The 22,617-nt window shown below is 49.0% G+C and overlaps 2 protein-coding genes across 2 annotated transcripts in view; one reads left to right on the forward strand and one right to left on the reverse strand.

The window, feature by feature from the left end:
- Positions 1–3,531: 3,531 nt before the first annotated feature.
- Positions 3,532–12,767, forward strand: LOC135825619 (marginal zone B- and B1-cell-specific protein-like). The gene is made up of 4 exons (XM_065338225.1): positions 3,532–3,976; positions 7,520–7,642; positions 10,672–10,840; positions 11,507–12,767. The coding sequence occupies exons 1-4, from the start codon at positions 3,761–3,763 to the stop codon at positions 11,704–11,706; spliced, it is 708 nt and encodes a 235-aa protein (XP_065194297.1). The 5' UTR covers positions 3,532–3,760; the 3' UTR covers positions 11,707–12,767.
- Positions 12,768–13,692: 925 nt separating this feature from the next.
- LOC135826452 (mucin-19-like) overlaps positions 13,693–22,617 on the reverse strand; it is a gene marked incomplete at its 5' end in the record, with an annotated part of 10,823 nt that continues 1,898 nt past the window's right edge. Inside the window, 4 exon segments of the mRNA XM_065339061.1 lie at positions 13,693–14,884; positions 15,830–15,932; positions 17,165–21,384; positions 21,818–21,953. Of these exon segments, the coding sequence (XP_065195133.1) occupies positions 14,711–14,884; positions 15,830–15,932; positions 17,165–21,384; positions 21,818–21,953 (4,633 nt within the window).

The following is a 22,617-nucleotide window of genomic DNA, read 5'->3' on the forward strand; positions in this document are numbered from 1 at the left end:
CAGATCAGATCGACCGATCAAAAACTGCTTCCGGCGGTACTGATTATACAGTACAGGTTTAAAAAGCAGCTCCATTTTTGTCATACATCAAACCAACTCTGTCATTGCTATGCTACTCAAAAAGAGTAGTGATGTTTATTCACAAAAGAATCACAATGCTAGCAGAGAAATTCGATATTCTCCAATTTTAGGGGCACTAAAGTACTATGCAAAAATTAATGCCGCATGGTCATTGTTATGAAGCAGTCACCTCAGTACAGCAATTAAACAGGCTGATTATGTGAACGAGATTCACGGCAAATCTTCTTCCATCAGTGCTGTTCAGTCTTGAGTGGTCCACTGAGGCAGGAAAACAACCTGTTCGGTCCTTCCATACGAGAAACAGAAATTGAACATGTTCCAGGGTGGAGGTGGCGAGCATCGGCAATGTAATGCACCTTTAGGCCAACACGACCATCATTCCGACATGGATTCTCAAACACCTTCGCTCGTGAGAGTGCCTCAGAGTGGTATTCATCAACAGATGGCAATCCTGTAAAACACATGAAAAGACATAGCAGCAACACAAAGAAACCTAATGTTATAGAAACAAATTCGAAAAACAAAGTCTACTGAACCAAGGTACAACCACACTCCAGGAGGCAAGCAAAAGTGCATATAATCCGAAGGTTGCGATGCCTGTATGTATTGTATTCATTGATTCATGGATTCTCCACAGGCCTTAGCCTAAATCGAGGGAGTCTCTGTCATGCCACACTGGATACAACATGCTACCAGAATCACTTTCCCCAGTATTGATGATCTTTTCTTAGGGTGTTATATAAAACACACCTGTAGCCACTTCATCTTGCTCACGAAATCATACACCACCACACAAACGGGCCCTTTGGCTATTATAATTTGGGTGGTGATGTATGATATTGATAATCTATTGATACTAGGGCTGAAACGATTATATCGGTTATCCGTCTAATCGATCATTACAAGGAAACGATTTCGATTACGCTGTCTGTTTCGATTACGCGATTCTAAAAAAAAGAAACGTCTGCAAGAATCAAAAGATGTCATGTACAGCACTACTAGATACTGTACTTTGTCCTTTTCCTCGTTTCTTTTTGTTGTCCATATGTTTTCCAGTAGGGCTGTGAAAAAAAAACTGACTGTCTGCACCTGCACGTGATGTGCCACTGCATTGCGTAGAGTACGCGGTTTATCTGCACGTGTGTATGTACATGTATATGTGTATATTTCAACACGGCATGCTTTGTGCTGGTCTGGCGAGACAATTTCTAGGACGCAGTAATCAATAACCATAATCGATAATCGAATCGATACAAGGGTAGGTTAACCGATAGTTGAAAAGTGTAATCGTTTCACCCCTAATTGATACCATATCCAAGTCTGACTCTCACCGTGAGATCCTCGCAGCAATATTACCTGGTACATGACATATTCAGACACTGACGTAAGCATCTTTTTGGAACAACACGTGTGCCTATCTGCTAGTGTAATGTGACACACATGCAGAATCAGTCATAGCTAATTTTACCCCCTCACTGTTGTATGCGCAGACTCCACTTTGCGGTGTCAAGTACTCTTCTTTCGGTGGGCTACTTCACTAAGGCGCTTGTCTAAAAGGACTCACGTTCATCCTACAAACCTACACGACTTGCATAGTTTTCACTGTCGGCCGAAGTCCATGCATTGCACACATTGAGATTCACTCCCTCCGTACAGGCCAGTACAGAGCTGCCCACCAATTGAGTCTGTTTTGCGTACTCAGACTTCTGATTTTCCGTATCTTGCAGTGTTTTGCGTACTGCCGTGTACATTGCATGCATACTTGCACTATAAAGTTTTTTGACACGCACATGCATGTCGTAGGCTGCATTTGGTAGTGTAAAACATGTGTGACTTGCACTCACGACATTATTTTTTGTGCTACATGTACATGTTGTCGTGGTACGGCATGCACTCACTTTGGTACAGTCGTCCCTCTCTAATCCGGCACTTTATAATCCAGCACCCTCGATAAACCAGCACAATTTTCAGTAGCCAAAATGTCCTCTTCATGCACATTGCAGCAGTAAATCAGATTTGTTAATCCAGCACCCTCCCTAATCCAGCAGATTTTCGTGGCACAAATGGTGCCGGATTATAGAGGGACCACTGTACAAGACTATTCATCGCTCAGCTTACACTTGCAATGCTTCTACACAGCTGATTGATCCTCTTCGATTTTCTGTACCATTTGCCCAAATTCTGTAGTGCGAACAAGGAGTGATTTTCCGCACAAATACAGAAAAATATTTTCATTTTTTTCAGTCATTTTCACGACATATTTTCTTTATCATGATCCCCGGGGTGTACGTGTGGCGTTCTTACGAACGCGGAAACGCAGTCTTTCTAACCGAGTCTCACGTGCACTGTGAATTTGTTCTTCTTTTATTCACAATGCCATGTATCGATTCATCGCTTCTTCGCACCTGAGATCCTGTGCAACAGCGATTTAAAGATTAGCTTTATCAATAGTGATCAGAGAGAGAGAGAGAGGATCAGTTGTGGGTGCTGTGACAGCATAGAGTGTAGATTGGTGCAAACATCATTGCCCAGTAGAACAGTATTCATAATAATAGGGACCTGCGTTTAGCCGTAATGATTACATTTTGGAAGCTATTTTTTAGAAATTTTACAGGCCCAATAAGCCTGAAGAGAAGAACACCTAACTTAGACTGTCCTAACGTTATCGAACGCACTGCCAAAGTAAAAAAAAACATTTGAAATGCAAGCTCCATTGTGCATGCATGGAGGGCACATGGGGAAGAGACTGAGAGGGTGAAAGTGAAGGAAATTTGTTCCGAAATCAAGAGAATCCGAGGAACCCTTGCTGCATTCTTCAGTTCGATAACGTCAGTGGGTGCATCTCAGATGTGTTGTGTGCCCAGACATACAAGTAGCACTAACCTGAGCATGAGAGCTGCTTGTCATCATCGTGGTCAGGAAAACGAAAGGACGAACGAAGAAGATTGCTGACCATAACGAACAACAGTGCATATCCAGACGACAGACAGCTTGCCAGAATCAGTCTGGTGCATCTTCAGGAATCTTCTTTCCTAATCGCATTCAGCAGTCAGCTTCGAGGTCAAGAGCGCGATGATATTTTCAGAAGGAATAATTTTCAATTTTTTTAAATTTTGGGGAAGAAGCTTCCTTTCTAAAAAAAAGCGTTCCTTGCTTTCACGCAAGATGCCTTGCGGGACATGTCGTCGACAGCACAGTGTCGGCAGATCCACGTTTGTAGGCTGCAGACCCGGCAGACGTTTTGATCAGCCCGGCCTGGTGGTGAGATTTTGGACCCGGGAGTACTAAAAACTGCTCGCATCCCAGGGTGCTCAGTTTCGCTCTATCCGATCGAGTAAGGCTTCCAGAAAGGCCCTCAGGTGCGCGGCCTGCGGTGCCATAATATACCTCAAAGGACTGTAGATCAAGAATCAAGATAAACAGGCGAAGCTCGGGCGCGTGCAGCGGGGCGGAGATCTACCAATAAATTATTTCGTAAATACACGTCCCGGTTCTGCAGTTTTGGCAAGATCTTAGGAGTACATTGGGTTTGGGACTCCTACTACCACAGTAATAGCTAGCTGTCCAATAGTAGCCTGCAATACTGCCAATAGCATTTTAGGACGCTCACGGACAAACGACCGGCTCTTCTTCGACGAGATATTTTGTTTACAAGGCTGGAAAATAAAACTCATTTCAAATGAAAGCACGTACAGGAATTCGACTACCGCTGGTTGCGGCCGCTCTTCTGGTGCTGTGTTTGGGAGACGTTTGGGGCGAGCAGAGGATTATTGAGAATGTTGACAATGCTGCTGGTAGCGCGGACAGCCAGCCTGATTTCGTGCAGGGGGATCCATCTAAAGTTCCCCCGCGACCCAGGTCACCCGATAGTCCACAGCCGGGAATGTCACTGAAGGTAAGCAGTGGGGATATCGAGTGTACCGGTCAATGAATGTATAACAGATCCCTACCATATATTCAACAAGGGACATCGTTGGGCCCAACACTTGTTCAAATTTCAATTAAAATTAAATTTTAAAAAATTGTGATCGTATGCACTGCACCAACTTCAGCTTCCTGCATGCGCATATCATAAGGCTACCAAAGGGCATGTTCGATTGGTAGGATCGGGATCCCGATCCACCGGATCCACTGGATTCGCACCCTTTCGATTGGTCGAATCCGGATCCGGATCCTTCGGATTTGGATCCGGTCAACCCACCTCGGGGAGCAGGGTTGACCGGATCCAACGGATCCAAATGTGACCTTTGTGCGTATATGGCGGGTAAAAATCATTTTTGTACACATTGTGGTACGCACACGTGGGTGGAGATAGAGCTTGTTGACTTTTGGTACGACGCACGCGATGAGTACGACGTTCACCCCTTTTGGGTGACTTGTGAGCGCCATTGTCGACATGGTAACAGTCAAGGTCCAAAATAAAGTGTTCAGTTGAATCTGAAGGATCCGAAGGATCTGAGATCTGGATCCCGATCCCGATCCTTACCAATCGAACATGCCCTAAATTCGTTGTTTCGGGTCACCCGACCGACCGTCATTTTTCACCCAACCACAACGTGTTTTGTTTTTTTTGTTCTGAGGCTTTGTACTAGTCTACATGTACCGTAAAGTACCGTTGATCTGCCCCGCCCCCCCCCCCCCACATGTGCACCATGTCGCTTCTCAGCTGGGTTTTCGGCAGGGGGCGGAGATTAGATCAAGGCTGTCAAGTGCAGTACGATGTACAACAACGTGGAGGATCAGACTCGCTATGCTGAATTGTGCACATTTTTATCCTGCACTGGCACGTATTGTGTACAGCAGTGCATGCGTCGGTTCACCATTGTATTTCGTTGTATACGCCGAAGTCACTTCACAGGTAGAAAATCGACAGGGGGTGGAGCAACGGTATTTTACGGTGTGCATGAGCATGTTCGATTTGTAGGATCGGATCCAGATCAACCGGATCCACTGGATTCACACCCTTTCGATTAGTCGAATCCGGATCCGGATCCTTTGGATTTGGACCCGGTACCCGGTGAGCCCACGTCTGGGAGCAGGGTTGACCGGACCCAACGGATCCAAATGTGACCTTTGTGCGTATATGGTGGGTAATCCGGATCCACTGGATTCGCACCCTTTCGATTGGTTGAATCCGGATCCGGATCCTTTGGATTTGGACCCGATGAACCCACGTCTGGGAGCAGGGTTGACCGGACCCAACGGATCCAAATGTGACCTTTGTGCGTATATGGTGGGTAAAAATCGTTTTTGCACACATTGTGGTACGCACACGCGTGGATCGAGATTCTCTTGTTGACTTTTCGTACGACCCGCGCGAGCGCGATGAGTACAACTTTCACCCTTTTGAGTGACCCGTGAGCGCCATTGTATTACTTCGTCGACATGGCAACAGTCAAGGTCCAAAATAAAGTGTTCGGTTGAATCTGAAGGATCCGACGGATCTGAGATCTGGATCGCGATCCCGATCCTAGCAATCGAACATGCCCTATAATACATGACTGTATACACGCACAATCCAAATGATCCTACAGTCCATTCAGAAAAAGATGATATCCTAGCTTTTGGCCATAAATGGGTCCAAATTTTGAGTTTTTGTCACAATTTTTTGGGCAATCCCCATGGAATGCTCTTCCAATTGTGTTTTTGAAGTCTATTTCTCCAAAGAGCAAGCCATAACAAGAACAGGGTTTCGGCCAGGTTTTGCCCCCAGAGCACTGAATTGGGGAAAAGCCATGAAAATCCAACCCCGCACTCCACTTGCAGAACAGTACATTTGCGGTTCAAACCCCAGTTGAGGTACCTTTTTTAAGTTTCGAATCTCGCGGCACTGGCAAAATCACCAAACATGGGAGCTCTCCAGAGCCAGCGCTCATCTTTTTCTGAATGGACTGTAGCCCTGTGGACGAAAACAGCAAGGAGCAAGGAATGCTTCCTGAGGCGTAACTTTACTCTTTAGGCTGCAAGCATTCTCACATTTCAATTTCGCTTCGACGGAGCATTGTTCAGAGCAGGCAGCGACGGACGAAATTGAACATGTTCTAACAATCCCAGCGGTGTTTGCGTCCGTGTTAGACGGGACACAACGTTCTCCCAACGGCAGGGACTTTCGTTTTGAAAGCTTCCAGACCGTGACTATGAGGATTAAAACTATTTTGATTTAAGAGCCCAGCACCAGCATCAGCTCCGCCACCTTGTGTTGCTCATTAGAGAGTTTACGGCTTTACGCTTCACGTTTTTTTTAAAAATTTCGAACGTGAGATCTCACGGCCAAAATGGCGCTGCTCACGTTGCAACGTGAGATTTCAACGCGACAGAGGGCCAACTCACGGCGAAAAAAGCGATTCAACGGACATTTTTTTCTCACGTTCGAAATTGGAAAAAACCGGAAGCGTAAACTCTCTATTGACAGATATTTTTTGGTGAGAGCTGCTCGTCAGACTCCTTTGCCGGTGAGGCCAAGATCTAGTCCTGCTGGGACAATGACAGCGCTGGATTGTCTACGGTCAGATTTGATCGCTGTGACTGGCTCGATGGACGAAAGCTTGGATATTCGATACTAGTATGCACAATCTACTAGAGTACGATAGTCATACCGTATTTCCCCGATTATAAGTCACACTTGATTATAAGTCGCAGCCCATTCTCACGTCCGAGCCAAATCGTATTTCCCCGATTATAAGTCACACTTGATTATAAGTCGCAGCCCATTCTCACGTCCGAGCCAAATCGTCTCAATGCATTCATATAAGTAAGAAGTCACACTCGATTGTAAGTCGCACCTCCTTATTTGCCCCTGAAGTTTAGTTTAAAACGGTTTGACTTACAATCGGGGAAATACGGTACGGGTACATGACATAATGTTACATGTATGCATGGCAGAAACCATGGCGGAAACAAACAAACACGAAACAACAACAAAACGACCGACCCTGGTATTGCTAAGTGAAGTGACCAGAAATAAGAATGAATTCTGGGTGGCCCAGTTATGTCATGTTTTCAGGAAGTTAGTGTGCACGTCCCTTGTTGACGAGAAAAACTGGACCACCACAAGCACACCGAAATACGATAAAAGTATTTTCATATCTGGAGTGCAATATACATCCAGGTAGGTGCGCTTGAAAGTGTGGCTTGCCGTATGTTGTGGGTGCTGAATGCACTATTGTTGAGACCGTGGCAGGTAATCCAGCTTGAGCCTGTCCCGGGTTTTTTTTGTCGTCATTCTGGTTGGATGTGACAAATGGGATTTCGGCCTTTGGCCGCTGGTTGGTGGATCTGATCTATCCTCCCGCACCGTTTAGGAGCCGCATCTGACACCTGATCATGGGGTGGTGGAGTCCCACGGTAGCAGAAAGGTGGTTCTTGGCCCGCCCTGTATCCGTGCACATGTTTTTCTTGTCTTCGTTTTTTTCTGTTCTGGTTGTACTGGCTGATCAAGGTGCCCAAGCTGACTCCGGAGGAGGAGCACTCCACCAACCTACCGTCCGGCATGAAGTGCGACGCATGCCAGGCGGTCGTCTATCAGATGGTGGAGCAGCTCAAGTTGCGCGAGAGCAAGCAGGTGAGCGACTCCCGGGGCAAGATGTTGCTGACAGCCGTGCAGCGCACGCCCGATTTAAACTGTCTCACCGATACTATTGTTCTCGTATAGATTTCTAAGCTATTGAATGACTAACACCCTATTTGGGATATTTTATGCACGAAATGATCACAGATGTTTGTGCTATAGATGCTGGCCTAACAGTTGTTTGAAACCAGAGGTCTATACTTTTGAAACGCACTATGGAAACCAGAGGTCTATACTTTTGAAACGCACTATGGAAACCAGAGGTCTATACTTTTGAAACGCACTATGGAAACCAGACTACATGGTTAGGGCACGGGTCACATGCAAGAACTGGAACTTTTTCCGACTTTGAGCAGTACCAAGAGGACATAAACCAGAGTGTGCAACTGTTCACATCGGATCTGAAACCAGCGCAGTTTGTGCGCTACGTCACCCTGATGAGATCAGCCAAGTCGCGACTCGTGTACAGCTCGCATTTTTGTGTTTCACAGCCCGCAAATCAGCCAAGTGTGCATGGTTTTAGACGTCCCGTTTTAGGGTTTCGGTGTTTTTTGTGTGACTGTGTACGCTCCGTACATCCGCTGTCAAGTAAAATCACCCGACTGTCCGTATAAAAAATAAAAAAACGAAATCAGCACAAACTCAGTGACCTGCACCACCGCGACTGGTTACGCAACTTTTCACCGTACAAGTGGCTTACCATGCCGTCAGAAATTGCATACTGCACGGATTACGCTCCCACAGGAACCGTCCTGAGTTGCACACTCTGGTTTATGTGCTCTGGACATTACTTGTATGGAGTGGTTCATTTCTTGGGGCATGTTCGATTGATCGGGATCCCGATCCACCGGATCCACTGGATTCGCACCCTTTCGATTGGTCGAATCCGGATCCGGATCCTTCGGATTGGGATCCGGTCAACCCACCTCGGGGAGCAGGGTTGACCGGATCCAACAGATCCGAATGTGACCTTTGTGCGTACATGGCGGGGAAAAGTCATTTTTGTACACATTGTGGTACGCACACGTGGATGGAGATAGAGCTTGTTGACTTTTTGTACGACGCACGCGATGAGTACGACGTTCACCCTTTTGGGGTGATTTGTGAGCAGCATTGTCAACATGGCAACAGTCAAGGTCCAAAACGAAGTGTTCAGTTGAATCTGAAGGATCTGAGATCTGGATCCCGATCCCGATCCTTACCAATCGAACATGCCCTTGGAGCATGCCTAAACTGGTTGCCCAAACAAGATTTGATGTCAGAAGTCTTTCCAATTCTCACCAGTATCATTACTTTTGAATTTAATGTAATGATGCAAGCCTAATTAGCTAAACAGTGCCCCAAGCCCCAATATGGGCTTTTCTGTAAGCGCAGGTTTGGGAATTCTTTCAAACAAGATTTGGTGTTAAAAGTCTTTCCCATTCTCACCGGTGTCCTTATTTTGAACTAAATGCAATGACATTTTCGTGTATGGCCTAAACAGTGCCCCAAGCCCTAAAATTGGCTTTCCTGTAAGCGCAGGTTTGGGAATTCTTTCAAACAAGATTTTGGTGTTAGAAGTCTTTCCCATTCTCACCGGTGTCCTTATTTTGAACTAAATGCAATGACATTTTTCGTGTATGGCCTAAACAGTGCCTCAAGCCCTAAAATTGGCTTTCCTGTAAGCGCAGGTTTGGGAATTCTTTCAAACAAGATTTGGTGTTAGAAGTCTTTCCCATTCTCACCGGTGTCCTAATTTTGAACTAAATGCAATGACATTTTTCGTGTATGGCCTAAACAGTGCCCCAAGCCCTAAAATTGGCTTTCCTGTAAGCGCAGGTTTGGGAATTCTTTCAAACAAGATTTGGTGTTAGAAGTCTTTCCCATTCTCACCGGTGTCCTTATTTTGAACTAAATGTAATGAGAATTTTGTTGTGTATGCCTAAACCGTGCCCCAAGCCCTAAAATTGGCTTTCCTCAGTTTCCTGTAAGCGCAGGTTTGGGAATTCTCTCTGTCTTTGCGTGTGCCCTGATTGATTCCCCGGACCATAGTTGACCCTGTCAAAGCACAAGAGCCCTTTACGGCTCTGGCTGGTATCCTTAAGTGGATTGCACTGGGGGTCACGCCTAAATTGGTTCCCCGAATCATAGTGGGTTCTGTACTGGGGGTGTGCCTGAACTGGCTCCACAAATCATAGTGGGTTCTGTACCAGCATGAGTGCTTGTCTGGCTGTCATTGGTATCTGTAAATGAATTGGGCATATGTCTAACCTGATTTCCCTAGCCCTTGTCCTGTCAAACCAGAGGAACTTTTTCCGGCTCTGGCTTTTGTCCATAAGTGGATTGCATGTGGGGAGGTATACTTAACTTAAACTGCCTCCCAAACCATTGTGCAACCTAAAGCATGAGCAGCCTAAAATGCTGCAAAACTCTCATCATTTCATGGTGATTTTAAGTATTTTGTTCAAAAATGATTGGTTCGTTGATTGATTGATTTTTATTTAAGGATTGTCCAAAGGCCGCAGAGGCCTATCAAACGCACCTGACCTAAGGGGCCGTCCGCAAATATCGAACTTTTTTCACCAAACGAATTATTTTAGTTTAGACCCAACCCCTCCCTCCCTCCCCCTCAGAACGTAAAAATTGTTGACATATACCTGCATATACATGTACAACAAAACCCGCAAGTGTGTACATGTAACTGCTCCTATGGCCATGTACATGTATCGAACTTTTCTGAAACGAAATTGGTCAACCCCCTCCCACCCCATAACGAAATTATTTCGTTTCGTGAAAAAAGTTCGATAATTGTGGACGACCCCTAATGTTCACTGTCTGAAAGTTTTGTGTTGATCTGACATGTCTAAGTGTTGCTCACTTCATCGTGCCACTCTTTCTCTCTGTCTCTCTGTCTCCTTGTCTATCTCTCTCTCGCTCTCTCACTTTCTCTCTCTCACTTTCTCTCTCTCTCTCTCTCTCACACACACACTTACACACACACACGCGTGCGCGTGCGCATCCACACTTTCCTGGCGTTTATACAGCTATCCAAGGAGAAAGGCAAGCCATTGCGCGAGTCCCAGTACCTGGAGGTGTTTGAAGATCTGTGCAATGGCGAGTGGAGTGGCTACGGGGTCAAGGATGTTGACGGCATTCACATGCTCTCTGGCCCCGGTCTCTCCGCTGAGGGTCACATGTCAATGATGTATGGAGGTAAGGGCTTAGCTCGGCCATCAGGACTTTGGCCTCGTTCGATTCTCATGTTTCCACTGATCTCAAGGTCTGCTTGCGAGGGAGTGGAGGCGTTGCTGGGCTCCATCTCCAGGAGTTGTGTCCACTGATCTCAAGGTCTGCTTGCGAGGGAGTGGAGGTGTTGCTGGGCTCCATCTCCAGGATGTATACACCAGTTTGTGTGCTGTTGCAAGGCGTGTTGTTGTTAGCAACAAGTGTTGTTGTTAGCAACAAGTGTTGTTGTTAGCAACAAGTGTTGTTGTTAGCAACAAGTGTTGTTGTTAGCAACAAGTGTTGTTGTTAGCAACAAGTGTTGTTGTTAGCAACAAGTGTTGTTGTTAGACTGATGTCTTTGATACTTTTTATTCTCACGATTGTCCGTGACCAATAAGAGATGTTGTTGTTGTTGCTGTTGCTGTTGCTGTTGCTGTTGCTTTTGTTGTTGTTGTTGTTGTTGTTGTTGTTGTTGTTGTTGTTGTTGTTGTTGTTGTTGTTGTTGTTGTTGTTGTTGTTGTTGTTGTTATTCTTTATTTTCACGATGGCCCATGGCCAATAAGGAAATTGTTGTTGTTGTTGTTGTTGTTGTTGTTGTTGTTGTTGTTGTTGTTGTTGTTGTTGTTGTTGTTGTTGTTGTTGTTGTTCTGCCAGGTGGCATGTGGCCACGGCGACTTAATAAGAAGTGCGGCCAGATTGTGGAAGACATGGGAGAGGATGAGCTTTACCAAGCCTACTACTCCATGAAGGACAAGCCATCGGGTATCAACCCACTCTTGTTCTGCAAGACCATACTGCCGGATTGCAAGACAAAGGCGACCCAGAAGAAGAAGTCTAGCAAGCAAGAGCTGTAGAACTCTGCAAGTGTGCGCGCGCGAGTATGTGTGTATGCTCGTCTGTGTGTGCGTCGTTTGTGTGTGTGTGTGTGTGTGTGTGTGTACTGTGCTGTGCGTGCCTGGGCATCTTGGCCCGGATGGCTGGTATAAAAGAGGATCTGTCACTTGTGGAGCTCTGCAAGTGTGCACGAATGTGTGTGTGTGTGTGTGTGTGTGTGTGTGTGTGTGTGTGTATGTTCGTCCGTGTGTGCGTGTGTCTGGACGTCTTGGCCCGGATGGCTGGTATACAAGAGGATCAGTCACTTGTGCGTCTGCAAGACTGCAGGAGAGGACGAATCTGTTTCCAGCAGCTGCTCATTTGTTTCCGCCCATCCGCTGGTTTCTTTCTTTATAGTTGTTTTGCTGCTGTTGCTGCTGTCCTTGCCAATAACTGACAGTAGTGAGGCACTAAACACCAGCTGTGCGCTTCGAGCATTCTGTTGCGATAACGCGTCAGATATCCACGATAAGGTGCGGGAAATGCTCGTGTTGTCCCCCCCCCCCCCCCCCCGCATGCTGAAACGAGATCATGTGCTGCATCCTGATCGCAACGCAAAGGCGTTGGTGTTATTGCTTATGGCGGAGCGGTGTCTGTGTGCATCACTCAGCTTTGAATTTTTTATTGTATTTTGAATTACGAAATTCGTGCCTCATATTACGAGGGTATTTTTCCCGCTCAAATATTATGAGCTTACGAACTTACGGATCTATTTTGAATTTTTGTGATCTGTTATTTTGTGATCTTTTTCGAATTTTGTACTTCAAAGTAGGGATTTTATTTTCCTTTCTGGCCAGGATAGGTGGCTTTCTTCTTTCTCTTCTCTCTTTCGAGCTTCTTTGTAGACGATATAGGTTTCACATTCTAGTTCTGCTCGTATTTTTTCGCCGAATAGCCGGTAGCTGCGGATGGTTGTGTTATTTACTCTCAGCCTGCAGACAGAACTGTTTTATTGGTTGTGTTATTTATGTTGAATTAATAATAATTCCAAATTATATCAAGATGGATTAATAACTTTCACGTAATCAAGTGATGTGCTTCACTGTCCGAAGAGTGCTCAATACCCATGTAGGGTAGAGCCTTGTACACAAGAGAGAGATTGGAAGCTTTGTCACAACTAGAGCCTTGTACACAAGAGAGAGATTGGAAGCTTTGTCACAACTCCGAGTTTCACGTATTACGTTACTACGATCATCAGGCAACTGGCAACTTTCATATTGTTTTGTCGGCGTGTACTGTTGAGATAATACCCCGGTATACTCACAACAATTGTGTTGCTTGCCGCATGTACTGTTAGGGGTCGTTTACATGAGAAAAAATATGCCCTAGGGGATAATAGTACTGCTCGGGGGTCAAGGGCAGGGCTAGCTCAGCTCGGTTAGGGCTAGGTCAGCTCGGTTAGGGCTAGCTCAGCCCGGGGCGAGCTGAATAAGCCCGCCACAGCATATGACTGGACGACAGATCAAGGCGGGCTTGTCTTAACACTAGGTTTAAATAAGCCCGGGCTTATTTTCTCATGTAAACGGACGAATCGTAAAATACAATTTTGGTATTTTTTACGACTCTCTGGTTTGAGCTTGCGCATTGTCGCGCTGCGACTTTGACAAAGCATTTCAACCAGTGATGTAACGTTAATCGCATGACCTCATATTCCTTGAATCCCGTGCAATGCCAAACACTAGTCACCCTAGCCCTCACCATGTACCATGGCTCTAGAGGATGTTTTAGTGTAGTGGATCAACGCTAATTCGAAGCCACAGAATCCCTAATAGACGATTCAGGCTACGGCCAGCTGTGACAACGTTTCTACGACCCAGGCGTGTTTGATCAGCGATTGTGCATAAATATTTGAAACACGACTGCATCATATCACCATGGAAATTCAAGTTCAGACGTGATTTTGGCCGTAGTCTGAATCCCCTTTAAAGAATAGCCCCACTTCATACAGCATACAGCACTCGTCTGCAGTTGCCAAAGTTTTCAGTAAATTGACAGCACGTACGTGTACTTGGCTTCGCGATAAAAAGTTTTGAAAAAGCTCATTTAAAATTAATTAAAAATGGGGAGATAAATTATCAACCGAATATGGAGCTAGCTTTCAGCAGCGGGTTCTGGAATATAGCGGACATACTGTGGACGAAGAAGAAAAAAGACAGCTAGTGGCCGGACAAGGCAAGAAAAATAATTATTTATATACAACGTGTGCACATGTGCAGGTTATAGAACACGCATGGCTTGAAGTGCACGGCTTTCCTGGCTGTTATGCAAGGTCCAGTCATAAGGCCTGGTACACAACCTGTTTTTTTGACACTGGAATGACCTTGATGACGATGATGAATGCCATGGGGCAACAGTGCGCATACGGAAACGAACGCGAGCTGAACCGCACCACCCACCGCTACCGCTAGTTGCCGGAACACGACGACAATGCGCACGGACAACGCAACAGCAAGTCGTCGTTCGTTTCCGCAAAGCCACCGCGAGCTCGCACGGCAGTGAACACAAGGGGCACGGCGAGCGGCAAGCAGTGTTCATAGTAAAAAAGCTAAAAAGCAATGCCACACGGTGGGTGTCCAGCATGAAGAGAGTTACAACATGCATGAGTAGAAATCCAAGCCCACAACCCGCCCGGGAGAAGCAGGGCTGGAACAACAGCAGCAGCAGCAGGTTGAAAAAACGCTCGGCAGGCTCGCAGAGAATTGTGCAATAACGCTCGACAACACCACCATACCAATTACTGAAGCAGCGAAGGAGAATTTCCACGAGCATTGACGTGGAACACATTACAGACTTTGATACACACCGAATACCATTGGTATCCCAAACAACGCCAGCAGTATCATCATTATCTTCATCGCTAGCAAAGGAACAGCTGGCACTGAGCGGTGATGGGCGACGATACAGGCCATACCGTTGAACACATGTCTGAAATATGGTAGACAATACCAAACGCCAAGGAGCCTCACACATCACCGTGATCAGAAACTAACTACGCCCGGGGCTTCCGTCAACAATATCACCATCGCCATCACCATCATCATCATCATCATCATCATCGCTACCAGAGGAACTAGTTTCATCGTTCGACGAAGCGGGAGACACGGCTAAAGATGAACTTCTGCGGTAGAGTGCCACAAGGTTCAGATAGCGTGCTTTCACCTGGACAGGACACAGTAGAGAACAACACAACACAATCAGTCAGTCATTGAAGGAGAAGAACGCACACACACACACACACACACACACACACACACACACACACACACACACACACACACACACACACACACACACACACACACACACACACACACACACACACACACACACACACACACACACACACACACACACACACACACACACACACACACACACACACACACACACACACACACACACACACACACACCTTTGACCTTTGACGCCCATCGCACACACACACACACACACACACACACACACACACACACACACACACACACACACACACACACACACACACACACACACACACACACACACACACACACACACACACACACACACACACACACACACACACACACACACACACACACACACACACACACACACACACACACACACACACACACACACACACACACACACACACACACACACACACACACACACACACACACACACACACACACACACACACACACACACACACACACACACACACACACACACACACACACACACACACACACACACACACACACACACACACACACACACACACACACACACACACACACACGGGCATCAGCACAAGATTCGAAATCAAAAGTACAAGTGCTACGGCTCACACGACTAAGTCAAACTAAACTGACGTTCGCACCAGCAGGAAAGCCATCATTCTTATGGATCAAGCTGCGAGCGCGAATGCAAGACATAAAGCGGTGGCTGTGAACAAAAAGACTGGCCGTGACGACATGCCTTTGTGAAGTGTGGCTGATGAACTGTTCGTGCTGTCGTCTGCAAGCATCGTGTGGTCTCGGCAGGTCAAAAGAAAAACCTATCACTGCTATGCGTTCGTATCCAACGGCGGAGGTCACGCTAGGTCATCACGCTCACCTCTTCAGCCGTGCGGCCTGGTAGCAGCAGTGCGACCTGTTGCATGGTATGGGAGGATACTCCACGCTGCTGGCAAGTCAACAGGATCAGACGATCTTCGTCCCTGGAGGCACATAGAAACGCATGCACACACACACACGCACACACACACACACACGCACACACACACACACACACACACACACACGCACACACACACGCGCACACACACACACACACGCACACGGTTAATTAAAACCAGGAGGCCAGCAGAATGACCTGAAAAGGGGAAAATCAATATCGTATAGAGTTTATGCGATGACGTCATCAGTTGAGATGCAATTTGTGAATTTGTGGACTCGCAGCACAACGCTGCGCTTTACTTGCACTAGCGATTCACGCTGCATACGTAGAGCGCATTAGAACATCCACTGACTCATGCTGCATTTTTAGCGCCAAGAGTGGATAAACAAGAGTGTGCAACTCCGCATCTCTCCTGCACAATCTTCAGATACTCGGCGGATTTTTTGTTGTTGATGCCACCTTTTAACAGAGCACGCGCATTTCGCCGCAAAGCTGTGTGAGAGCACGTGCTGGCCACCGGCCTTGTAACGTAAAGCCCGGCCAAGTGCACCGGGCAAAACATCCCAAAAAGACACGCAGCGTGTGCGTCATAGAAAAAAATTACGTCAACAAAGATGTCCGCCGTGGGCCAACCCATCCGCGAGTTGCACACTTTTGTTCATCTACTCTTGTTAGCGCGCATTAGAAAATCCGTCATGAAATCATTCACATAATCTCTATAGGTGAGAATAAAGGATCCCTCGAGACAGCATTCCAAAACACTCACCGCCAGATCAAGGGAGATTGAGAGATACACCAATTGGGAGAGAGAGAGAGAGAGAGAGAGAGAGAGAGAGAGAGAGAGAGAGAGAGAGAGAGAGAGAGAGAGAGAGAGAGAGAGAGAGAGAGAGAGAGAGAGAGCGAGAGAGAGAGAGAGAGAGAGAGAGAGAGAGAGAGAGAGAGAGAGAGAGAGAGAGAGAGAGAGAGAGAGAGAGAGAGAGAGAGAGAGAGAGAGAGAGAGAGAGGAGAGAGAGAGAGAGAGACCGTGCTTGGAAACCCAAACCCTATTAGGGATACGAGTGCATGTTCCAAAGGAGTGCACAACATTGCGTAACCAGTCACGCACGCAATTGCACAGACTCAAGCACGCATGCACACACACACACACACACACACACACACACACACACACACACACACACACACACACACACACACACACACACACACACATACACGAAACACAAACATTCCCCTTCAAAAGAGGAACAGACTTCACATGGTTTCCCTTACTTGGTCCAGCGATGCAGTTCAGCGGGAGTCTGTGCTGGTGAACTGTTGCCACTGAAGAGGGCCGGGGATGGACTAGATGATGCCTGGCCGGCTCCTGACCTCAACGCACTCAGACTGTGGTCAGAGCTGGCGGGTGAGCAGCTTGCAGGCCGCTCAGTAGCGCTAGTTTGCAGATGACCGGATCTGCTAGTGGCACTGGACAAAGCTGGGCTAGGCACAGCGCACCCTGCTACACTTGTAGAAGAGTTGCTCGGAGTGCGGTCGTAGTCGTGTGATGAGCAGCACGCGCCCTGCTCAGATATCCATTCTGAGCTCATTTGAGCGGGGTCAGCTGTGAGCACCGAGCCACTGGTCGTCTGTCCAGACGCTCCAACCGAGTTGCTCAAAGCAGACTGGGGAGAATCGTCTGAGCCGCACAGTGCACGCTCATGCCTGGTAGAGGCAACATCATCAGGCGTGCGTGACATATCTATACCGGAGGAGGTAGGCAGCGGGGCCGAGGTGATGACGTCATGACCTGCCGAGATGCCCTGGCATGTATCCGTAGCTGGGCTGTTAACCAGCTCACTCACAGCTCCACCCATGGTAACATGCTGAGCTGGACTGTGCACGCTTGAAGCACGCTCAAGATCACTCAGAGCATGAGTAGCAGTAGCAGCAGCGACACCATCGTGACAAGACCGGTCAGCCGGCTCGACCGCAGAACTAGCACTAGTTGCAGTGACGCGGTGAGAATCCGTTTCAGCGGGCGAATGAAATCGTGAGCTTTCAGCAGCCACGATGTCATTCGGTTCGTTGGTGGCTGATGCAAAAGCTGTGTTATCAGCATCGTGACAGTCTAGTGGCAGATTGGAAGAGGGCAACAAGGGGGTATTATCATCACGCCTTTCAGATATTTCACCACGTGCAGAGGCATGGCGAGAATCAGCGGCCACGGTGTCATTCCGCCCGTGGGTGGCTGCTGTGGAGGCTGTGTTACCAGCATCGTGACAGTCCAGTGGCTGGTTGCAAGAGGGTGACAGCGGCGTATCACTACACCTTTCAGATGTTGCTGATGGCGATGGAATAGCACTCGGCACGCCGGGACTACTGCCTAGTCGCGCCGGCGATTCTAAACAGGTAGCAGTCGTTAGGACCGTCCAAGCCTGCTGCTCAGGGGCAGTGAGAGGCAGGGCTTGTTGCTCGATAGCGGTGACAGGCAGGGCATGTTGCTCAATTACAGTGATATGCTGGTCCTGTTGCTTGGTTACGGTGGCGGGTGGGTCGTCTTGCTTGGTTACGGTGGCGAGTGAGTCTTGTTGCTCGGTTACGTAGACAGACAAGTCATGAACGCAGGACGAAGGTAGTAGAGCTGTTTCATCATCGAGCAAACTTGCAAGTGGGGAAGTCGTATGGCTCGCATATTGCGGTGGTTCCAATGGATGTTGAACGGTGTCTTGTGCCGGGGCGGGTGACTCGCTACCAACGGAAAGTACCGTGTCCGATGCTGGTGATCCTCCATGAGACGACTGATGCACCTGCAAAATCCCCGTGACAGCAGAGGGCGGTGATCCGATAGGCATATCCGGTGACCGCTCAGTACACAGTGCATGGTCGATAGAACTGTGTTCGGCTGGGGAGGATTTCTCACACAGCAAGCTGGTGTGCCGGTGGGTATCTTCCTCGCTACCAGCCGTGTCATTGCCAGGCTGGCCTTGCGGACTTATGGCACAGGAAACAGGTGAGCGATCACGCACGGACGTATCCGTAACGACTTCAGTGTGGTCTGCTTGTGACAGCGCCACGGCCACAGCTGCATCTGCAGCATCGTGGTCATCCGCTGTTACGGCGTTGACTCCAGCAGCAATGCTTTCACCGTCACCGTCGCCTGCTTCAGTAGGTTTTCCCGAACAGCTATTGTCTTGTTCCGCTAGTGTGACAGGGATAGGGTTCTGGCTGGGCGACTGCAGCTGGTCAATGGACTGCTTTGCGTGGGACACCTGCCCCTGCCCATGTTGTTGCTGGTCAAAATCAATGTCCTCCAGAACCTCAGCATCTCTGCTGCTATTCGGTGGCGCGGGGGAACACTCCACCGGTCCGCGCGTAGAAGCATGCTCGTAGCCGCTGCTGCCAGGCTGCAGACCAGGAGTGTGCTCCGGCAGAGACACAGAGCGAACACAGTCCACCACCGCGACGACGGTGGAGAGGTTTTCAGTCGCTTCACAGTGAGCAGTACCGGTGCCAGGCGACGGCGGTGGCAGCACAGAGCCGCCGCTGACGCCGGATGGCATTGCTGCGTCATCATCCTGTCTCGCCTGGCCAGCTGACTCTACAGCTCCAACAACACTAGAGTCTTCCGGCTGGGCACAGCTCCCAGCAGACTCCACACCATTACCGCCATCGCGCTCATGCTCTAACTGGAATAAGCGCATGGGCGCTGCAAACTCAGTCGCAGGCGCGTCAGCAGAATCAGAATACTGATCATCAAAAGGTGGACCACTGGCGCCGCCGGGGCTGCTCGCACTCGCCGTGATCGCCTCGCGTAGTGCGTCCGGGTGCACGGCAGCGATGGGCGACACCTGCAGGACACTGAGCACTGGCGAGGCGGCAGAGCTGACGGGCGGCAGTGGCAGCGCGGCTGCGTTGCCGTCGGTCACGAAGAGTTGCGAGCGGCGCGTGCAGCTGCGCGTGTGCGGGCGAGCCAGCGGCGTCGTCATTGGCGACGGCGTGGCCGAGCGATTCGAGCCGACTGACGGAGTGCTGCACGCCAACGGACTGCAGCGGTGAGCGTCGGTTGCCGACGACGATGATGATGGCGTGGCCGCACGGATGGAGAGCGAATGGCGAGTTGTTGCGCTTGGCGTGCGAAGTAGCGGTGGTGAGTGAGTGTCGGTGCGATGAGGCGTTGGTAGAGCGGATGCTGCGGGACTGGGGATCAGCGGCGACCGAAGAGAGACGTCAGACGCCGAGCAAACTCTTTTGGCGGTGCGCGTGGCGGCGCATGGAGTAGTAGTGCCGCTCGCTGAGCCGGAGTGACGACGCTTTGGCATGCGGCCGGGCGTTAACGTGGAACCGTCGCTTGCGAAGGAGTCATCCGACAGGAGCTCCCCGGCTGGCAGCGCCGACGGTGTTTCTGACGTGCATGCGACGTGCGACGTGCTCGCCGGTGCACGCCGGGTTGGTGTGGTGCTGCTGTTGCCAGCATCAGCAGCAGTGCGGCTTGCAGCCGCTATCGTGGATGTCACAAGGTCCTCGTCCACTTCCAGCCCGTCGTCAGTCATTAGGTCCTCAAGCAAGCCACTGCTGTCGATAGCACTGTCCACCAGTCCCTCGTCGGCCAGTTCGTCCTCACTGCTGCTAGCCGACACCATTGTGTGCTCGCTCCACGAGGAGAGGGACGCCTGCGAGTGCTTGCGTGAGCGGCGCGAGTCCGACTCGTATGAGCACTCGGATTCCTGACGTGCTCGGTCGTCGTCCCCAGACGGCAAGAGTGCATCCGGAGAGCAACACACATCGCCGTGATCACTATCGACCTGAGGTAGCTCGTCGTCTTGCGCCGCCTCGTCCGTATTCATAGGTTCGTCTTCCGCGGAACACTGCAGCATGATGTCTTCGTGCTTTGGCGGCGATGCAATGAACTCATCGGCTACGGGAGAATGCGTCGAAGCGGGAGATGGTTTCGGTGCGGCGGCAATGCTGCTACGCAACGTAGCATGGCCGTGAGGCGTGAACACGGCAGAGCCACCATCACCACCACCACCACCGGCTCGGCTGTTCCCCGATGACGCGTGAGCGGCTGCTCGACGCCGAGAAGTGTACGTGTGCCGTAACGACGACGATGCCGTGTCGTGCGGGCTGACAGCAGTCCCGCGAGGCACTGCACGGGAGTTAGCGATCCGCCGTCTTCCAGGACTGCTTTTCAGGTCTTTCTTGCGCGCCTTGTCCTTACGGCTCTTGTCGCACAGGCACTGGGATCGAGTCAGTAGAAGCTTGCAGCGCAGGCCAGACGTCGACGCAGCGCTGGCGGGAGCTTTCGCAGGCATGCCGGCACGTTTGCCGGACGATGTGGTCTTCGTTACGGGTTTCTTCACCGTAACGTCCTTGTCCTTGTCGATGACCACCCAGCGGTGCATGCCGCAACGCGAGCATTTCGTGTAGGCGCGCCGTCCGGGCCGAAAGCCCACTCTGTTGTCGCAACGCAGCACATCGTCCAAGTTGATGTTCTCAAAACCGTCATCCTTCTACACGTGAACACACACACACACACACGCCCACACAGTGCACACACAGGCAAACAAACACACACACACACACAGTGCACAAACAGACAAAGAAACAGACCCTTGAATCTTTGGATGCCCATTGCTCCGCGCCGTGATGGCATACCAACAGACAGACAGACAGGTAGATAGATAGCTAAGCATATAGGAATGAGCAACATAGCAAACAAGATCAATCATGTTCCGCCTTCAGTGTAGAAGCGCCTCCTCTAGATTCGTTACAAAATCTAGTCATCATAGTTTCAATAGAGAACTCCCAAAACAAAATGCACCGGCTTAATGTTGTCGACAGATGCAAGGCCATCATTTGGTTGTCATCGCGAGCTGGACACACCCGCACGCACGCACACACATACGCGCCCGAGCACCGGGAGCATTTAGCCAGGAAACTCACCACAGATGTGGCAAGGCTTGGCCGGACATGGCAAGCTGACCACTTCATGTCGTTGGCTAGCAACGTCAAGTTCTCTCCTTCGTCGTCGAGAAAGATCTCCTCCCAGCTCTGACCGTCTCCCTCGTTCTTGTTGATCCTTCAGTTGAGAATGCAGAGAGATAATTTCAGATAAATAAAGAGCATGACCGAGTTAGAAGACATACACAAGGGCATGCCACCCGGGTCACGTCTACGGCGAGAAATATCCATAATGGTGATTATACAGTTTTTGGGCAGAGAAATCAGACCTCATGAATAAAGAAGTCCAATGCTCATGGAAGAAAAATGAGAAAAAGGATACAGACATGTCATTCCATATATGTACATTGTAGTAGTAGTAGTAGTGATAATGCATGGTGACACTCAGTGAGGCCTTGATAGAAGTTACTGCTAATTCCTTGACCTTTGGAATGACTGTTGCCGGTTCGAATCCCACAATTTCATGTGTTACCTTTTTGTGTCTTTTCCCATTTATGCCAATGATGTAATCATTACTCATTACTCTTTGTAGTAGATAGAGTAGTCACATGAGCTTCTCTGATTGGCTGTTGCTAGGCGCCAGTGCCTGGCCCTGGTATAAAGGCAGTGGTTTCTCCTCATTTCATCCTCTTTCTCTTCGGGTCCTGATGGAGTCGTGAGCTGCTGCTGGCTACTGTTCAAGTACTGTAACTATGACCTTCTCTTCCCTCTTCTTCTATTCCTCCATTGTTGTATGAAACTATAACATCAAGAAAGAGTGTCTTGTTGTAGATGTGTGAGTG

Source organism: Sycon ciliatum, chromosome 10 (assembly GCF_964019385.1).
Source record: "Sycon ciliatum chromosome 10, ocSycCili1.1, whole genome shotgun sequence".
Taxonomy (NCBI): domain Eukaryota; kingdom Metazoa; phylum Porifera; class Calcarea; order Leucosolenida; family Sycettidae; genus Sycon; species Sycon ciliatum.

Bases quoted from the DNA above. Each gene is read 5' to 3' on its own strand.
- LOC135825619 (XM_065338225.1), top strand. From the start codon at position 3,761: ATGAAAGCACGTACAGGAATTCGACTACCGCTGGTTGCGGCCGCTCTT. The intron at 3,977-7,519 runs GTAAGCAGTGGG...TGGCTGATCAAG, and splicing joins AGCCGGGAATGTCACTGAAG to GTGCCCAAGCTGACTCCGGA. The intron at 10,841-11,506 runs GTAAGGGCTTAG...TTGTTCTGCCAG, and splicing joins CATGTCAATGATGTATGGAG to GTGGCATGTGGCCACGGCGA.